Source organism: Oryzias melastigma, linkage group LG14 (genome assembly GCF_002922805.2).
Source record: "Oryzias melastigma strain HK-1 linkage group LG14, ASM292280v2, whole genome shotgun sequence".
NCBI classification, from domain to species: Eukaryota; Metazoa; Chordata; class Actinopteri; order Beloniformes; family Adrianichthyidae; genus Oryzias; species Oryzias melastigma.
The window spans coordinates 15,921,017-15,942,787 of record NC_050525.1 but is presented as its reverse complement, the minus strand read 5'-3'; the positions used below and the strand labels follow the sequence as shown (position 1 = coordinate 15,942,787).

The 21,771-nt window shown below is 37.0% G+C and overlaps 1 protein-coding gene across 1 annotated transcript in view; it reads left to right on the top strand.

The window, feature by feature from the left end:
* Positions 1 to 17,442: 17,442 nt before the first annotated feature.
* mtnr1bb (melatonin receptor 1Bb) overlaps positions 17,443 to 21,771 on the top strand; it is a 72,272-nt gene continuing 67,943 nt past the window's right edge. Inside the window, exon 1 of the mRNA XM_024265649.2 lies at positions 17,443 to 18,476. Coding sequence (XP_024121417.1) covers positions 18,269 to 18,476 — 208 coding nt within the window. The 5' untranslated portion in view covers positions 17,443 to 18,268. The remainder of the gene's footprint in view (positions 18,477 to 21,771) is intronic.

Here is a 21,771-nt window from a genome sequence, read left to right as displayed (position 1 = left end):
ATCCGAACCGTGACCCTAAAACCGTGACACGATCCGAACCGTGAGTTTTGTGATCCGCAACACCCCTATTAAATATATACAACAATTTGCATTATTTAACCTCTTTTTTTTTAAATAAAGTTTCACTTATTTTGTTGGAAAAAATATCACAAGTGAGAAAATGTTTCGTGCAAATTACATTTTTTCCAGTGGAATGCACATCCAGGCAATTTCACTCAAAATCCAGGAAGAAATTAAACATGAGCTTCATCTCACACTCTACGGGAGTTTCCAACTTCTCATCAAGCACACGTTTATTTGGTTGTACTCAGGAAATCATCATCCTTCGACTTTTACTCAACACTACCCTAATCTGCATATAAAAGCATGAAAGGTACAGAAAAAATATACAGAAATAATATATTAAAAAATATAGATTTAAAATGCATGACTTTTGTCAGGGAAACAAATAATCTGTTTTTTAGTTCCATTTATCAGATTCCAGCCGACAAACTCCTGGAGAAAAGAAATAAAAGTTATCAAGTTTAGAGGAAATGACCTGAAAAAAAAAAAAAGAAAACAACCAACAACAAAATAAACAGCACATTAGCTGAAAGCATCATGTTTGTGGGTTAGGAGAACAAGAACCCGGCTTTGTGTGTGGATGATAAATGGATAGTCAGTCCTATGAGTCACACAGGAGATAAGGACAGACACACTTATGGGGCAAAACTTGACTGCTTTTTCAATAGACCTGGAGCAAGTGCTCTATCAAAGAAGATCAGGATGATTCCTGAATTCCTTTTTAATGACATTAGCGAGACTCATCAACACCGACATGACTGCGTTACACACAGTTGCACTGTTACTCATTTACTGCCACAGTATTCCTGCTTTATCCTATTAAAGGGTCACGGCAAATGAAGTTTACTCAGCCGGGCAGGAGACAGAGTACACACTGCCCAGGTTGCCAGGCTGTCACAGAGCCAGCAGATGAACTATCACATCTGCTCACAGTTGCATCTTTGATGAAAGTGAGAAAAAAAATGGTTGATTCATGAATGATTTCGTTCTTCTCTTTTAGCCCAGAGAAGGAGGACAAAGGATATGCAAAAATCCTATTCCTGAATGTAGTATTGGGGTACATAAATAAGGAGAATAAAGAAAAAAAAAATTGAAAAATCATATAGTCTGATCTTGGATTGTAAAACATATACGCACACTTATATATACACACACACACAAATAAATACAAATATACATACATATATACACACATATATACACAAATACACACATATACACAAATAAATACAAATACACACATAAATACAAATACACACATATATACAAATAAATACATATACACAAATAAATACAAATACACACATACACAAATACACACACATATGTAAACAAATGCAAATACACATATACACACACATATGTAAAAATATATACAAATACACACACATATATAAACCCATATATAGAAATACACACACATATGTAAACAAATGCAAATACACATATACACACACATATGTAAAAATATATACAAATACACACATATACAAATACGCACACACCCCTATGTACATATACACACACAGACACACCCCCACACACCCACACAAATACACACACATATAAATAAATACATACATACACATATGCAAAAATATAGACAAACATATACAAATATACACTATGCACATACACACAGATTGTTTTTGTGGTCGCTTTTTCTCTAGCTTTACCTTTGAGTCTTTTTTGCTACTTTACTATTTGCTCCACTTTACCTAAAACTGTTTTATGTGGAGGGCTGCACGGTGGCGCAGTGGTTAGCGCTCTTGCCTCACAGCGAGAAGGCCCCGGTTCGACTCCCGGCTGGGACCTTTCTGTGTGGAGTTTGCGTGTTCTCCCCGTGCATGTGTGGGTTTTCACCGGGGACTCCGGCTTCCTCCCACCGTCCAAAAACATGCTTCATAGGTTAATTGGTGACTCTAAATTGCCCCTAGGTGTGAATGTGAGAGTGAATGTGTGTGTGATTGAGGCCCTGAGACAGACTGGCGACCTCTCCAGGGTGTACCCCGCCTTCGCCCTTCAGTAACCGGGATAGGCTCCGGCACCCCCGCGACCCCGACAGGGAAGAAGCGGTCAAGAAAATGGATGGATGGATGGATGGATGTTTTATGTGGAAATTTTTTAGATCTCTCTTTTTAGTTTAACTACAGTCTCCTTTTTTCCCTTTATTTTACACAATGTTTCCACAATACACCTAAATATATACTAAAAACTCAATTCAAAGTAGTTAATGTGTCTATTTTTAAATCCAAAAACTGAGATCAAATTCTTTTTGTATTATTATAGAAATAGAAAAGAAAATCCCCAAAAAAACAACGCATAGACAAGGTCAAAGCAACATGAAGAATGTACTTTAAAATCTCTCCACTAAGGCCTTAGTTGTAATTGCCCTCACAGTTGGATACGGGCTGTCTGGGCACACCTGATGGAGGGGAGGGGCTGCACAGGTGCCCCGCAGAAAATAGGGGTCACGGATCACTTGGTGAGCTCATGTCATTCCTACATCATTGAAAACAATCAATGTGATTGGTCGTCACAACGGTGAATGTAGAGACTACTATCCCTTTGGATATTATGAATGATTTACTTTTACTTATCTAAAGACGATTAGTTGTAAGAATAATTTTTCAAGTGATGCTCCCACTTCTAATGCCTTCTTGAATTACAACCAAGTTCTTGTAAATAAAGACCCCAAAAAATTGAATAAACTAAGAAACACGAGATTTCGCTTCATCTAAAGACCAAAACATGATGGGAGCAAAGCTTCAAATGGATCACAAGAGAAGCAGGAAACAGAACATTGACTCAGAATGTCTTTGCTCCCTGATTGTTGAGGAAAATAACCAAAGTTAAGGTCACACAAACGATTTACCACTGCAGTGGTTGGTTCCAGAGGTTCCAGCAGAGGTTGATAAAGTCCCGCTTTTTGCAGATGATGTGGTCCTGTTCACTTTATTTAACAAAACTGTTCCCAGATTATTAAGTAGCTGAATGTGAGCCTGCAAGGAGAAGAATCAACCCCTTGAAGTTCAGCTTTGAAAGCTAGAATGTGGAATATTTTAGTCTCCCCCAAGAGTCTAACTATGTTCTAATTATGTTCAGAATTAGGGGGAGAATGAGATTTTCATCTGTGATCAAGCACACCTTGAACTGTCACGTTGTAGAGAAGGAGAGCTGAACTATAACTGTAAGGATGTCATTTTATTACATGAGCTCCATTCCTACCTTCCTTTATGGTCGCAAACTTTAGATAAAAACAAAAAACATAAAACAGCTTTAAAATAAATGGAATTAACTTCCTTAATAGATAAGTGGGATTCTCTTGAAAAACATAAGTTTAATCTTGCATGAGATAATGAATAACATTTCTCTGATGCAAAAGCAGAAGGTTTCATGATTAACCAAAAACACTATAAAATGTTATTTCTTGATTTGGCTTTGGTGAGCTACAAAAATAGCTAAAAAAAACCATTTCTGTCACTATAGGATTTTTAATTGTTCATTTATTTAAAAAAAGGAGCATAAATTGAGTGGACACTGCTGATTACAGTCTTTCAGCTCACAGATCCACTTTTCAAAGAAAGAACTTGAATTATTTATTTTCTACATCTCTCAATATTCAGCTTCCCTGGCACTTCTTCTTTGCAACTTTCCTTTGGTGTTTAGACACAGCTCTCTTAGTAACTAAAGTGTTGCTTTTGACTTCATTTCTCAACTTTAACAAGTTAAAATCCTTTTTCGATAAATTTGCCGGTTTACTTCGATTTGCATCATCTTGTTTTCTGGTCTAACTTCCGCTAAGCTTTTTTCAGCCTCACATTTCTGGAAAATCCTGGAAGTCAGATGAATTCATGGCAAACGTAATAGTTCTTCAAGACAGAAGGTATGATGTGATTCTGCTAAAATGTTGCTTAATTTTAGATCAGACATGGCTGTGGGCATTTCGGTCAAATAACTAGTCTTGGGCTTGATATGTTTAAAAGTCTTTAATTTTCTTTTTAAGGATGCTCAAAAACATTAGCCATTCTCCAGTATTACCCATGTGTGTGGCCATTGGTGAGATTTCCCGTAACACATACAAATGAAGTAAAGGAACAGATAATTTGGCAATAAAATAATCCTAGATTGGTCTTAACACTATGGATTTATTATGAAAATGCACAAAAACTGTGTTATTGTAAACATACAATCTTATTCCCTAAGATAACGTATAAAGAAAAAATTAAATCAACTTTTTTTTTTAAAACACACATGTAACACGTTTTAGCCACTGATTTTAGAGATAATCTGTTGCCTCCATTTGTAATCATAATTTTTAAAGGTCAATAGTGGTTTGATTTACCAAAATATAATTCATTTTCAAGGTTAAAAATGGATTCCCAAATCATTTTAATTTATGAATTAATTTTCCAAAGAAATATTTGGCAAAAAGCAGCTTTTAAATGAGTTTTTAATAGTTAAACGTGATCATTTCAGAAATTAAAGTTCCACTTTTGTTCATTTAAAATGACCAGTAATGCAAAAACGGTTTTAATAACCAAACTGATACTATTCAAATGGAATGTGACCTGAAACTTAACATTGAATAATACCCAAATAATGTTCTTTAAACACAGTTAGTGCAATTATTGTACTCAAATTAAACATATAGTCACCTTTTTGAGTATTAAAAAAAAAGCATAATAAAATCAAAAGTAGCATGGCATTTTAGATTTGAGATAAAACATTAAAAATATTGAATTTCTTTCAAACATCTGAAACCATTCTTTCATTTTTCATTACAACCACCAGCTGTTATCAGGAATTGGTGGGGTAAGAAATGCAAGAGACCAGACTTAGTGGCAAAAACTTAACATGACAAAACCCGTGGAGATACAAAGAAATGTCACAGCTGAAGACCTGACAAGAATGAGCTGAAAGGCAGACACTTAAATACTCTGAGGGTAATTACTAAAAAATGAAAACAGCTGGGATGGTCATCAACATGAACTGGTGTGACAACTCAAAACATGACCAAAAACATCAGTGAAACCCCAAACTAGAGCGCACAATCCTCACAGCAAGAATGTAATGATCATTTTTGAGAATGTATGGATAAACATATAACTTTTAGTTCTTACTGGTTAGCTGTTTGAGTTTGGTTACATTAAAAGAGTCCAATACAGCCATCTTGGCACGTTAGGCAGACACATGTGTGGTTCTTTTAGTTCTTTTGATTCCAATTTAGAAAATAACCCGAAACTGTCACAAAATCATAATTAAAAAAAACATACATAGAGGTTTTTTTTTTGATAGGGATAGGTGCTGCATACAACCGATGTTATTAAAAGGAGCTTGTGGGTCATAAGAAAGTTTGACACGGGCCACATTTGGACCTTCCTAGGTTACATCCACTCAGGTATATCTTTTTGAGTAAGTTTTAGCAAGATTTGCATTCTTGAGATTGGTTAAAATGGAACTTAAACTTGAGCAATCTTTATTACAATAGGAATAAAAATTTATATCCAGCTGCAATGAGCTTAATATATTAATTTAGTAGTATTTGTTTATAAAACTTGGATTATTTGCAATGCACAATAATGTATTTTGAATACAAATACACACACACATATACATGTATATATAATATATATTGTGAGTTTTACACTTTAAATCATCTATATTTTTAAATTGTTAGTACAATTTTTCCACACTAACCTATCTGGTGAATTTAAAAGTCTTCATTTTTTTAAAACAACGGCCTTATAAAGTAAGGTTTTTCAAATGTTACTAACAAGGTTGGGGGTTAGCGTAATCACAGTAATATTTGTTTTAAGCGGTATCAGTTTGCTGTGTTTTTACATGCTGCAAACAAGGTTGCAGCTAACAAAGCTAACATGTAGCGGTGTCGGACTGTGTATTTACGTTATTAACGCGTTACTAGCAAGATTTAGAGTTGGCGTGGTCACAGTAATGTTTGTTTTAGCTGTTTCAGTCTATTTTTTTCACTAACGAGGTTAGGAGCTAGCCTAATCACATTTTTTTAGCCGTATCAGTCCATTTTTTTAACAGTTGCTAGCAATGTTGGGTGTTATTATAAATACGCTAACATAGCTCACAGGTAGCAGTGTCAGCCTGTGTTTTCTTTTTTCAAGTGTTACTAACGTTGAGAGTTATGGTAGTTGGTAATATTAGTTTTAGTGATATCATTCTGGTTTTGTACATGTTGGAAACAAAGTTGGAGTACACGTATTGTGAATACGCTAACATGGCTAACATGTAGCGTGTTACAATCAAGTTCTAGAGTTACTGTGAACTCAGTTAATAAAGTTTGACTGACAGACTTATCTCTGACTCTTTTGTCTTGTTTAATACACCTTTTATTTGAAATTATTTAAAAAAATAGATCATTCAATGACAGTACAGTGTGGAAAAACTGTACCTTAATAGCTTTAATAACCAGTCATCCTTTACTTGAATAAATATTTAGTAGACTTTTTACTTCTATTTATTTCCACTCCTCTTGGTAACATTTCTAGAGGCTCTAACCACCTCAGTCAGGGATCAAGATGGAAATAGCACTTAGTTAAATGTTGGCCGACTTGCTCCAGCTCTGTTGTCTCTCCCTGTAGAAACAGCTACAAGTAAGAACTCGAGGAGATGAAATTGCTCGGCTTGGTATTGATGTATGCACTGCAGTGTAAAATCCCCAAACTTGTCTCTGCAAGAGATATTCCAGGATATCTTTAAAGACGGAAAAAAGAAAAAGACATGCTGCGATCACCTGAATTTAGATTTTCTCCATTGCTGCCTTCTGTCACCATGCAGATGGCTACACAGAAAAAAGAATTTTTCGAGTTGGATGGTTTGCTCAGCTTTTATACTGTTTGATGACACCCTACAGGTAGAGTGCTCGCCTTCTATGAATTTCCCCATTTATATGTTATTTCTCTGCACTGCTGATCCTACGACTATCTTAAGTTTTCAAGATTTCACCTATGAAAAAGTTGAATTAAGGATAGAAAAGTTCCTGCTGTTTTGTGATAAAGCAAACTTTTCCCCAAATACAAGTACCTTTATGGTCTCTTTAGCTTAATGATTGCATGTTTAATTTATTTCAACCATCTTGTGTGACTTTTGTGAGAAGACAGACAAAAACCAGGCGGTTACTTTGGCTGTTTTGGCTTTTTTTTATTACACCATCTGGCATTTACACCACAGAGTCAGCTAAGCCACATTAAACCTTTGTCTACCCACCTTTTATTTTTCCTCCTCCTCTGCTCCATTTTTCTCAATGACTTTCCTCCTGCTCTGGCTGCACAGAGGAGGAAAGGACAGACGGATGAAGGAGTGTTACATAAAGGATAGGGTTTGGGGGGGGGGATTGAAGGATAGATCATCTAAGAAAAGCGAGGGATGAGTAGAGAAATGGGAAAAGTACGGCAGATTACTATTTCCTGGTTCTTGGGTTATTGAGGGGTGGCAGTGTGGGTGATTATAAAACCAGGCTGCTCTCAGTAACACCAGGATTACACCTAATCTATGCGCCCAACATCTGCCTGTGACAGCAAACATGCATGCACGCAAAAAAAAAGAAATACACAAAGTGACCATGAAGGAAAGAGTGGAGCTCCTTGGACTTCTTTAGTGTTGTTTCACAAAGACGATGCAACTGTATCTGCAATGTAACTGAAGTGATACCACAAATATATATATATTTTTCAGAAGGGAGGATATACATGTCTAAAAAACGCTAAATTTGTATGAGAAATCTGCTGTACCCATGTCTGAAGGAAGCTGTGTACCAGAGCCATCCACTCACAGCCCTCCCCATGCTGTTTGGAGAGATTATTACTGAGGCAATCTGCTGGCATATGCCTGTAAAACTGCTATGTCGGAGCCAGGAAAGTTAACCCTGCACTTTCATGCCCTTTTCTCACATTTTCTTATGTAACGAAAAATGCATTCATCATATCTGATTATGATTTATACATCAAAATCTAGTAATTAAATCAAACTGGGGTTATACAGAACCACACAATAAAAAAAGTAAAGAAAAGGCTGAATCTGTTATTCTGGGCAATCTTTATTTTACCCTCTGTTAGACTCTGATTTGACAGCAGCCTTCAAACTGTCGGACTTCTCGACGAAAAAAAAATAAAAGGCTTCCTAGTTTGTTCTTATGCTGTAAACAAAGGCTGCTTTAAACAGAGGTGAGACAGAATGACGGATCAACATACTGCAGAGCGATTCGGCAGAATCATGGGCCTCCGAGCTCTGCTTGTTATCTCCTAAAGAAATTGGTACACTGTCACCCTTGAGATTGCTGCGATCTGATTTTGTTCAAGAGGTTGGGTTCTACGCCGCGCTTTGATCATCAGGGGGGGTTTCTGCTCGCCATGCAGCCGAATAAGCATCTAGATGTGCTTAAGTTACCATGATTTTTATTATTAACTGTAAGGGAAAGTAAAAGCCATCAAAGTGATGACTCAAACGATGGAACAATCCAAGTATTACAACTGTCGAGTTGGGTCAACCAACAAACATTTATTTACTGAGCATTGTTACGGATGTCATGTGAAACACATCTAACACCCCCTTTCTAAATCTTAGTTCCAGTGCCAGGGTTGGCATTGCTGCTGTACACCACAGTAATCTAGTGACATAAATTCAAAATCGGCTTACAACTGAACCTCTTTACTTGTTTTTTTTGTGTGTGTTTGGGACCCAGTAGCAACTAATACCATTTCATAAAGTGGGAAAATAACACATTTACAAGACCTAATATTATTATAAATAACCAGAAAATACTTTTTTACTCAATTTAAATAGATTTACTAACTTTTTTCCATGAGCAACACTGTCTGCTTCACACAAACAAGGACCAGGTTCAAATTCAAGTGGTGTTTCTGCACAGAATTTCGATGCTGTTCATTCACTCTCTGATTTTCAGCAGGTACCAAAATTTCCTGCCATAGTCCCTAAAAAAAAAAAAAAAAATCACGATGTGATGGGCATGTGCAGGACTGAGGGTACACAGTTGTTGTCTCTTTGAGAGCTCTGCCTCTCGCCCAGTAAAAGCTGCTCCCATGACCCCAAACGGAATGAGGCCGACATGGAAAATGGTGTCATAAATAAATCTGAACCCCATTTTAATGTATGCCACCTATGATGCAAATACAATTGGACAAGAGTAAGACAATGCTGCTCTATAAGAATGTAAGATTGGGAAAAAATGTATATATATATATATATGCACTTTTTAAATTACTTTTTAAATTGCAACTTTTCCACAGTTGCAATACTAGACCAGCTGAATTAGGGTTTTCTGTTTGCAATAAACAATTTTAAGACAAGTTTTATCAAACAGCTAATAATCAAATCTGCTAATATGCAACCAAACGATACAACTTTTTAAATGTTTGTAAAGGCTGTTCTATAGCGGCCGACACCACTCACATAAATGCAGAAGCCACAACACAACGAAAATTGTTTACAACGGAAATGAATAACTAACTTTTTTAATTTTAAGTTTCATTTAGTTTCAAGGCGTTGCCACTGCTTGAGACTCTTATATGTGGATATGGCTATGATGTTTTTCTTTCAAATCAAGACAATAATAAAAGAACACAATAGTTAGTTAAAAGAATAACAAACAAATCCCTCCAGCTTTACTTTTAATGTATCCCCTCTCGGTTAACGCTCAAAGTTTCAAGCACCGCCACAAGCTTGAAACTGAATGAAACTTTGAAAAAAAGTCATTTAATCATTTCTGTTGTGAACAATTTTCTCTGTAAATCATTTCCATTGTGTTGTGGCTTTTGCCATCTTTTTGTGGCTTTGGTTGTTGTGCTTCGGCTTTTGTCTATATACTCTAGCTTTAGTTGCTGTGCTTCCACTTTTGTAGTGTGTTGTGCCTTTTGATGTTGTGCTTCGTATTTCATCGTCTTATTGTGGCTTTTGTTGTGCTTCGGCTTTTGTTGTTGTGTTGTTGCTTTTGTCATTGTGCTTCCACTTCTGTCGTCATGCTTCGGCTTTTGTTGTTGTGTTTCCACTTCTGTGGTTATGCTACCACTTTTGTTGTGTTGTGGCTCTTGTCCTTATATTTCCCCCTTTGTTGTTGTGTTGTGGCTTTTGTCATCATGCTTCCTCTTTTATTGTTGTGCTTCCACTTTTGTTGTGTTGTGCTTTTTTTCATAATGCTTTTGCTTTTGTTGTTGTGGTTTGGCTTTTGTTGTTGTGTTGTGGCTTTTGTCATCATGCTTCCACTTTTGTTGTTGTGTTGTGGATTTTGTAATTATGGATTTGCCATTGTTGTTGTGCTTCCACTTTTATTGTTGTGTTGTGGCTTTTGTCATCATGCTTCCACTTTTGTTATTGTGTTGTGGCTTTTGTCCTCATGTTTCCACTTTTGTTGTTGTGTTTTGTCATCATGCTTCCACTTTTGTTGTTGTGTTGTGGCTTTTGTTATCATGCTTTCACTTTTGTTGTTGTGTTGTGGCTTTTGTCATCATGCTTCCACTTTTGTTGTTGTGTTGTGGCTTTTGTCATCATGCTTTCACTTTTGTTGTTGTGTTTTGTCATCATGCTTTCACTTTTATTGTTGTGTTGTGGCTTTTGTCCTCATGTTTCCACTTTTGTTGTTGTGTTTTGTCATCATGCTTCCACTTTTGTTGTTGTGTTTTGTCATTATGCTTCCACTTTTGTTGTTGTGTTGTGGCTTTTGTCATCATGCTTTCACTTTTGTTGTTGTGGCTTTTGTCCTCATGTGTCCACTTTTGTTGTTGTGTTTTGTCATTATGCTTCCACTTTTGTTGTTGCGTTTTGTCATCATGCTTCCACTTGTTGTTGCGTTTTGTCATCATGCTTCCACTTTTGCTGCTGTGCTTCCAGAAACAAATTGGATTATCAAAAACACGTTGAAGAAGAAACTCAGAGCGAGAATGTTCTATTCCTACCAATAGAATGACGGAGTGATAGCAGTTTATTTCTCTTTAGAAGTCTATGGGATTTTCTCTTCTTGGAGCCAGTGGGTACTTCCTGTTTAGAACGCAATGGGGGAGGGATCACTCAGTCCAGTTCTCATATACAGTCGATGAAATTCCCCCACCACAGAAAAACTTTATTAGTATCTATTTTTGCACAGCTACACAATAGTTGCTCTCAACTTGGAAACTCTTTAGGTAAAAGCTTCTGATATCAACCTCTATGCAATCTTTTTTTTACTTCTAACTTTTTGAGCGAGTCATTGAACTTCACAAGGGAAATCTTCTTACAGCAAAAAAGTAAAAAAAAAAAAGACTAATAGGTCATTAAAATGTTTTACTGAAGGCAGAGAACTTTGTTGTTTCTCATCCACAAATTTCCCAAATCTGAAGATTGGAGATTTTTCTCAATAACTATATTTAAAATGCTTCTGGGCCCTATTTATGAATCTTTTGTTCAGCAGTGCAGTGACACACGTCTTCCACCTTGCAGCCCACAGCGTTTAGAACGCACCTTAAAGTGAACTGAAACTTTAGTGCCTTTCAACACCAAATCTTTCTGCAGCTCTTTGCAGTCACTTCAGGGTCTTTGATCACCTGCCTCTTCTGGAATCTAGTGGCAGCTATTGATAGCTTCCTCTCACCGATTGCCCTGTTAAGAAAGTTCACCAGCAGTTCTCTAACTTTGAACTTGCAAACGATGCTTCCAGCTGCATCTCTGTGAACATTCAATTCCTCTTTTTTATCTTTTAAGATGATGACCCCCAAAAGCTATTAATGAACTTGGTTGGATGCTCTGCTGCTAGAATATTTTTATTTTCTATCATTACTTTGACGGTTTCGTTTTTAAATTGCTTTGGAATAGAAAGCAAATCCTTGTATTAATTTTGCTTGAAAAACTTTTGCTATTTCTACAGTAAATATGGAAAAATCCTTAGACTTTAATTATAGAAACAGTTTTGGACTACACAGGAAAAAGTAAAGACAATTGAAGAACTAACATACAAGATTTAGTCTCTGCCAGTGAAAGGATTGGATTTTTTACAGTTTTTATTTATTTATCAGAGTAATAAGTAATGTCCTGTTCCTATGAGGTGGTATCAACCTGATTTTAACATCTTCAACGACAATAAAAGTGTTTTATGTGACTTATTTTACACATACTAAACAATATTTGACATTACAATATAAATAAGAAGCATCGCATGGAGAAACAAAGTTATTGCATCTTTTTACTATAATCACTAAAAAGAAAAATGTCAAAAAAAAGATTTTCTTTACCTTTAACCCCTGTGGTATCTTATGAGGACATAAATTAAGAAAATGAAGCTTAAAATGTGTCTTTCTTCAAATTGTTGTAAATGAAAAAAAGCGTTTGAAAAAGCATGTACAGACAGAGTTATAACACACTATGAAAGTCTATATTCCCACATATTTGAATACATACACATTTAATATCAACTTAAACATCCATGAGCAATCCAAGTGATACAACTTGGCATTAAAAAAAAGTATTAAAAACTTTCTATCAAATGTAATTTCAAAAGAATATAATTTCTGCTTATATTTATGTTTAGAGACTTCACACTAAAGATATATTTAAAGGATTGGTTGATGACACAAAGACGTGTTTCAATGACACAATTTCAGCCAAAGGAGCAAAAAAATAGCTAATAGGAGGTCACAACTTTGACCTCTATTAAATAATAATAGTATTCTAATAATGTAATAAAAATAATGTTTTCGTTCAATTTTCAACATTTTTTTAGAAGTTTTTAAAAATGAGATTGGAAATTAATATATCGACATTTTTTATCTCATTTTTAGTGAGTGTCCACGTTTTTGCATGACTCTAGGTGTTGTAGAATCTTCAACGCAGGTCATTCTGATGCATCCACTTGTAGATGACTAGATATGACTTGGTTTTCCTCGTCTGAGCTGGTATGTGTCTCAAAACTGTACGGCTGGATAGCTACAGTGTTGCTCACCATTCTCGTTGCTCTGCTAATGTTAGCTTAAGTGTGAGGGGCTGTAAGCTAGTGGTAGAGGAAGTGTAAAAGAGAAATAATGGTGAATTTGTAATGAACTCCTTCCGCTCTGCAGAAACTATGATCTAGAAAATGTCACTTTTTTTTTTTTTTTTTTTACTAAAAACGGCATCATACTTAAAAGACCACTTGTATGATTTTATAAAAGATAATTCTGGTGAGAAAAATATGTAACAGTTTGCATGTGGAAAACAAAACTTTATTGCTACAGTCTGAAGAGACAAATAAGTGCCTAAAGTGAATCCTTTGTTTTCTCTGTGGTTTGTTTTCCAGATATGTTCTCTGTTTCTGGCATGTCGGTGACTCAACAATACTCTGTGGTCCAGTAGCTCGAGTTAGCAAAAGAACAACCGAGTTATCAATATTAATAAGCCATAGTGTCCATGTTGAAAGCAGCACTGAGGACCTGGCCATATGGAGCAGCTGCTTTCCTACCTTTTGGAGTTGATGATGTGAAAACACACTCAGAAAATGATTCATACTCACTCAGCTCCAAACATTATTAGATTCCATCGCAGGTGGAGGTTCAGGATTGATGAAAGTTGCCCGAAAGGAGAACCCTGGCTGTACATTCAGCACGTCCACCACAGAAAGCACAATATTATCACAGATTTTTCAATTAGCAGGCTTGGGGTTTGCATCAAGTGATTTCCCCAGATGCACGGCGTTATTATGAATCATCACAGGTGAGGGGGTATTGGGGGTGTACCGATTCATTTGAACAACGATTTGATTCTTGTGGTCGACGATATGATTCATTTTGAATGATTCACTGACCCAAAATCGATCCGGGACATCTTTAGCCACAAATTCTACCAGTGAGACATAGAGAGAATTGTGGGTACTGAACGGTGCAGGTGAAGTTTTCCAGGTACTTCTTGTAGGATAATAAAGTGTAAATTGAATATGTTACACTAAAGCATAAACAAGAACTAATGACAAATCCATTAACAATCTTAGGGTGTATTCAGAGTGGAAAGGTCCGTTGGTCCGGACCATGTTTGCTTAATTTGGACCCGATCGAGTCCTGAACCTGGCACTTGGTCTGTTTTCAGACTGCTGACTACTGGATATTTTTGTTTTGAACTAAAGCCAAACAAAACCACGTGACTGAAGATCTCTTCAGTGCTTATGACATCTAGATTGTCGGTAAAACAGTGTGAGAACCCATGTGTGTCCTGTTAATGAGGCTGCATTCATCCAAGCACATTTCAATGAGTTGTTGAGTCTCATTGTTGCTCATTCTTACTGTTTAAATACGGCTACGGTGGCCATTTTGGTCCAATTGCACTGTTGTTCCTGGTTCTGGATCAGAAGTCCACTGGAGTGCATTCCGACTGAAAATTCATTTCCGGATTATCAGAGGATCTCTGGTTCACTTTAGGTGAATTACATGTGTCCAGCCTGAATAAGCTTTAGAAAGTTCAGTCCACAGTTGTTTATACACATCAAAATGATAGAAAGAGACGTTCTACCACCTCTATGGTCACGTCTTTACAAAATTCAGTGTTTCCACATATTGGACTTTAATGATGGCTTGATCACTATTTGCTACCATCACGTGTGTTTTGTCCACTTGATTGTTTTTATGTTATTTTAAAATAAACTTTCTTAGCCTCAATCTAAATGGTATTTTCCAAAATCAAAATAATTCATTTTAAAACAATTTTATTTTATTGATCTGGTTGGATCGTAGGAATATACGTCGATTCATCTATTAAGTCGATTCATCGTTACACTCTATATCTTTACAGAAAAAGAAAAAGATGATATGTGAAGGTATCTGTCTGTCTTTTGACCGTACCTGCAGGCCTGCTGAACTCAGCTTTAAGACTGACACTGGCCAGCTCTGATCTGTTCCAGACACAATGCTTGAGGGCATCCGGTGCAGCCCAGCAGTTTAAAAAAAAAAAAAAAAAAAGCACTAGGGCTGGCCTCATTGTGTCACGACTGACAGTATTGATAACTTCGAATCCAGTGGACTGGGCAGAAAGTTTGACTGCACTGCTGCCACCAGTTACTCACGCATGTTAGGCATGAATGGGATTAAACTGCTGCTTCCACTTGTTGTGACAGTGCTGTGCACAAACACTCCAAGCCCGTAAATGGCACCCTGGTGGAGGGATCTACACATTGCTGATTTTTTTTTTTTTAAAACTCAAAAGCAGATTTTGCTTTTATTTCAGACCACATTCTTGCCTGAGCAGTTATATATTATAACCTTGCTTAAAATATTTTCTACAGAGACCTGGACATGATATTAAGAAATAAACGATTGTTCCCTCAGTTTAGCACAATGCTATTTTGTTGCCACAAATTAGTATTTTAATTAACATTTTGTGCTTACAAGTTAGGATTTTGTGTGCTTAAATGATTAGTTTGTGTGTAAAGGTTGGTATTTTTCTGCTCACAAGTTAATATTTTGTGCGATCAATTTTGGATTTTGTACGTAAAACTTATCATTGTGTGGGGCACAAATTAGCATTTTATGAGTACAAGTTAGCATTTTGTGAGCAAAATTAGTGCATGCACAACTTAGCAGTTTGTGTGAACAAGTTAGCCGTTTACGTGCACAAGTTAGCATTCTATGAGTACAAGCTAGCATTTTGTGTGCACAAGTTAGCATTTTGACTGCACAACTTAGCATTTTGCATGCACAAGTAAGTATTTTGTGAGTAAAAATTATTATCTTCTTTGCATCATTTTGGGTGGACAAGTTAGCATTTTATGAGAACAAGTTAGCATTTTGTGTTCACAACTTAGAGTTGTGCTTGCAAAAGTTAGCATTAGCATTTTATTTAGCACAAGTTACCACTTTACATGTTTAAATTAGTATCTTATGTACTTAGTTTTTTGTGAGCATAAAGTAAAATTACGTTTGTGAAAGTTAGCATTTTGTGGGCAGAATTTTGGTATCTTGTGTGCAGGATTTGTAATTTTGTGCGTACAAGTTAATTTTTTGTACTCAAATTAGCATTTTCTGAGCACAAGTTAGTATGTTGTGGGCACAACTTTGCATTATGTGCACGCAAAATAATATTTAGTGGACACAAGTTAGCATTTTGTGAGCATAAGTTAGCATTTTGAGGGGGATATATTAGCATTTTGTAAGCACAAGTTATCACTTTACGGGCTGAAATTATAAGTATATTGTGCGCACAACTTAGTATTTTCTGTGCACAAAGTCAAATTTTTATGGCCAAATATTAGCGTTATGAATGCACAAGTTGTGCACTCAAATCCGTATCTTGTGTGCACAACTTAGCATTTTATGTGCAGAAAGTAAAATTTTGTGCACAAAAGTTAGTTTTTTGTGGAAACATTTTGAGCAAACAAGTTGTCATAATGTGCGCAAACTGGTATCTTGTGTGCACAAATGATCATTTTGTGCATAAAAGTCTATTTTGTGTACTTAAATTTAAATTGCTGAAAACAAATTAGTAAGTAAGTTTTATTTATATAGCACCTTTCACAGACAAAAAAGGTACTTCACAAGTTAAAAGCATAAAAAACAAGAACATCAGAAGATAAAGCAATTAGCACTTTGTGTGCACAAATTAGTCTCTTGTGCACAAGTTGCATTTGGTGCACACAACTTAGCATTTTGTGAGCAAAGTTAGCTAGCATTTTGTGGGCAAATATCATTTTGTGCAAACAAGTTAGCATTTTGTACACTTAAATTGGTATCTTGTGTGCCAAAGTTATCGTTTTGTGAGCACAAGTCTATTTTGTTTGCTTAATTTGGCATTTTCTGAGAACAAATTAGTAAGTAAGTAACTTTTATTTATATAGCACCTTTCACAAACAAAAGTCAAAAGGTGCTTCACAAGTTAAATGAATAAAAACAAAAACGTCAGGAGGTAAAAACAAAAGATTAAACAATTAGCATTTTGTGCACACAAATTAGTATCTTGTGCACAAGTTGCACTTGGTGCACACAACTTAACATTTGGTGTAAACAAGTTATCATTTTGTGAGCAAATATTAGCATTTTGTGCAAGCAAGTTATCAATTTGTGGGCAAATATTAGCATTTTGTGCACTTAAATTTTTATCTTGTGTGCACAACTGAGCATTTTGTGTGCAGAAGTCTATTCTGGGTGCCCAAATGAGCTTTTTGTGTGCACAAATTATTACCTATGTTGTGCACAAGTTGCATTTGGTGCAGAAAATGCTAAACTGAGAAAATAACTTATTTGTTTTAAGTCATGTTCAGGGCTTTTCTAATTTTCACTTAATTTAACCAATAAATAAATAAAGACTGTCACTTGTGCCAAAAGAAAAGATCCTTTCTCAGCAGCGATGTCCTCCAGCGCACAGGTGACTGTCTGACTGGACTCCCCGCGCACACCGGCTGCTGGGGGAGCGATCCGCGCAGGATTTGGCGGAGGTCACGCGGGGGGGAAAAGGCAGCGGAATCTGGGGAAAGTCTCTTGTTTGCACGCAGAGCGAGAGATGAAGAGGAACAGTAAATGACAGCGAGCGCAGAGGGAAACGGGGACGCGCAGACACGCACAGACAGAAGACAGAGAGCCCTGTCTGTCTGCCGGGGAAGAGGAGCCAGCGTCCTCCTCAGGAGCTCCGTGGATTTTGGTTTTTCTTCTTTAACACATGCAGATGTGGGGCTTCTCGCAGAAGCTTCTGATCCAGATTTCGCCACAGAATCCTGCCAGTTGCGTCGTAGTCCAGCGCGTGGAGAAGGGCGATAAGGAACCAAATGGCGCATTTTTTAGATAAACGATAGTTAAAAATTAATCAACCATTTATGACATTTTTATTTTTTTATTCTAATGTGGGCAGAGTTACAACCCGATGCGCAGTGACAGGAAGAAAAGCGTATTAAATGAGCTCCCACTTGTATTCAGCGTGTTTGTGTATTTTACGCACACATTTCATACATTCCTGGCTGGAGTTGAGGGTTTGACGCCGCGGCGTCCGCGCGTATGTGGCACATGGAATGGACGACTTTGGTGCCAAGATGTGAGGAGAACAAGCGTGTAGGTCCGTGCGTCACACGTGGTCACCCCCGCGAGTAATTATCGCCTTTAAGTAGCAGACTTTTTACCTGCGCTCTCGTGGGACTCGAGGAAACGGGGAGCTCCATGTTTCAGCTACGACACACCGGCTCCCACAGCACCTGCGGGACTTAAAGAGCACAGCTGCTGGGACCTGGAAGCAGCTTGGTGCTGCGATGCCGGACGCAATAACGCTGATAAAGAACCGGACAGAGCCGCGGCTGGGGCAGCTGGAGCGCGCCCTGGCCCCCGAGGGGAGCGCCCGCCCCGCCTGGGTCATAGGAATCCTGGCCAGTGTGTTGATCTTCACCACGGTGGTGGATGTTCTGGGGAACCTGCTGGTCATCATCTCAGTCTTCAGGAACCGCAAACTGAGGAACTCGGGTAAGGTCACCCAAAGGTAAACAGGATGAGTTGACCTGAGGTTTTGGGGGATCTACCATCACCAGGGTTCTATAGGGTGAATTTCCACTATAAAATGAGCCACATATATGTGTCAGTCCATGACTAAACCTGGCTTAATGTTCCTATAAGCCGCTTCCTATGTCATGTTAAACCTCTTAGAGCACCTTGCTCCAAATCATCCCTTCTGATGAGTGGAAATGTAGGCAAAACTTTGGATTTGTTCCGTCTAGACCAGAGATCTGCAACCATTTTTGGTCGATTTCTTACTGACTTCAACTTAATAGGAGCCACAAAGTCTTAGAAAAATACAATTTGCATGTATGTAAGTGTATTTATAAGATTCATTTCAATAATGTCCATTAAATAAGGGAATATTTTTGAGTTTGAGGTTCACATGACTTCCCTTCAAAATAAAAGCCCTTCTGTGCCATATGGGATCATCTACAAGCATCAAACGTATTAGTAGGTTGTGTAATGTCAACAGTGATCAAATATTTTGAACCATACGACACACTTAGAACCCTCAAATTTTGTTTAGTATAAAACAGACCTTATAATGCAGTAAAAATGCTGCTTACTGATCTCAAATTGGTTTTATTTGCTCAAAATTTGGTAAAATGTGAAACTTTTGGAAAATTATGAAGCATGTTGGAGAAATTTGGACTATAGAAAAGTAAATATTGGGCCATTTTTCTTCTTTTATTTTTATTGCTGAACTTGTGCAAAAATGTTTTATCTTACTAAGAAATTTGAAGCTGTAGTGCACTTGTAAAAAACATTTCTTATTTGTAACAATTCAGCGAAAGAAAAAATAAATTCACAGAAAAGAAACGATAATTTTGTCAATTCTTTTCAGAGAATAACTGAAAATATACTTTTTTTGGTATATATATATTTATCGTTATTGTGATATAAAATAATCTGTCATGATATACATTTTTTCTATATCTCCCAGCACTATTTTGGACACTTGATGTACCGTATCATCTGAAAAATACATTATGTATTAAAATTACAAATATTTTATGTTTCTTTAATAAGAAAGCCTCAATAATTGGGTGAAAAAGGCACATGTGGCTCTAGAGTCTCAGGTTTCAGACTCCAGATCTAGACTTTAGGAAGTAAATCGCTTTATTCTTCCCTACTATAGTGTGAGCAGGGGGCTGAAAACTCCTCTAAACTGTCACATATTTATATATTTTTTTATCCAGCAGTACATGGACAGGGCACAAGGGTGCTGATGAACACGGTGATATCCAGCAAAAGGGGATTGGATCTACATTTCCAGTTTCAGAGTTGCATGTTCGGGTCACTGGTTTCTTTCTGCCTGTAACTCTCAGCTGTCACTGCTGTATATCTTTTTCCTCACTTTTGCGCTCAATTTCTGATAAAGTTCAGAATCAGAAGCACAGGTGAAAATGCTGACTGTAATAGTGATGGTGTGAATGTGAGAACTGACCCAGCAGGAGCCTTCATGCTGCCGTAGAGAAGCATAATATCAAATTAACCCAAGTATTAGGTAGTACAAAACCATATTCTTGAGTTTTAATTTCCTTCTGAAGGAGATAATCACATGTTTGAACTACATTCAAGCTCCCTCATTATTTTAATCTATTCTACAAATATCATTTTTGGTGTTTATTAAACTGAAACACATTTTAGATATTAGTTTTTAATGATTTTTATAAAAACAAAACATTTGCCTCAACAGAAATGATGATATTTTGTGTTTGTGCTGACTGGTGACTGTTTTCGCTCTATCCAGGAACAATGAAGGCGGAAAACTTGCATTTATTTGCATATCCTATAATCAGCAGCCGTTTTCATCTACTTGGGGGCAACTAACGTCTTATTTTCCTCATTAGCGATTAGTGAAAAAATAAAAAATGAAAGCAGTGTTTTCCCTTTTAAGCTTGCTATTTTGTAGCCTTGACTTTGTCTTCTGACACTCTGCACACACTGTGGAAATCAGATTGGGAAAAACTTTAAAGTTTTGATTGAGAGTGGAAGTGAAGGAGTTAAAAGAGCAATTTTAGATCAAATATGGGTTCTCTTTTAATTACACACCATTATCTACCATTACCCTATTTCATTAGTCTTTTTTTTCCCCAACTAATGCAAATGAAAAGAATTGGAATCACCGCATTAGGAGTGTTCTTCTGGTTAGATTAAGAAGATTAAGTCTCATTAAAAAGGGAAGTGGTTGTTGCAAAAAGCAAATAGTGAATGTGTTAAATAACTTTTATCTGTTCAGAACCGGTTTTAAAGAGAAAGCGGCACAGTGTGAGCACTCACAGGCTGGAGCGCCAGCAGTCATTTGAATCCAGTTGGAAAACATTTCCGACGGTGAGCAAATCTCCCTTTTTTTCAGGATTGGATGTTTGAAGACGGTGTGAAGTCGCATAGTAGCTTTTGCTGACATGGCTGCATCAACGGGCTCAATAGGGAATCATTGCCAAGATCGCATCCACAGTTTAAGAGAAACTGCTTAGTGTTTAGATACATGACGTCTTTAAAGACCCATTCAGATGAAAATTGTGTTTTTCTCTCTTTCTATGCATTCTTGTCGCGTCTTTGTCCTGATGGAGGGCATCTATGAAGAAGATTCATCTTAAAATTGCATTTTTGAGTATTTTTTATTCAAAACAAATGGCGTTTGAAAAAGCTTGTAAGACTACGGTCCGTAACGGCCGCCTGATGGCTTCTACTTTCATGACTATGCCAATAATTTAACTAAAAAAAAACTGGGTGGCAGCATGAAAGCTTTAAAACCACGAAAATCATGAAAAAGCAGTTGTATTTGTGACTGTGTGACGCACAAGTTAAGCCACAAGCTTCCTGCTCCGCTACATTTTAACGGATCACAAAGCTCACAGTTTGAACCGTGTCACGGTTTTAGGGTCACGGTTTTAGGGTCAAGGAATTAGGGTCACGATTTTAGGGTCACGGTTTGAAGGTCACGATTTTAGGGTCACGGTTTTAGGGTCACGATTTTAGGGTCACGGTTTTAGGGTCACGATTTTAGGGTCACGGTTTTAGGGTCACAGTTTTAAGGTCACGATTTTAGAGTCACGGTTTTAAGATCACGGTTTTAGGGTCACTGTTTTAGGGTCACGGTTTTAGGGTCATGGTTTTATGGTCACGGTTTTAAGGTCACAATTTTAGCGTCATGGTTTTAGGGTCACGGTTTTAAGGTCACAATTTTAGGGTCATGGTTTTAGGGTCACGGTTTTAAGGTCACAATTTTAGGGTCACGATTTTAGGGTCACGGAAT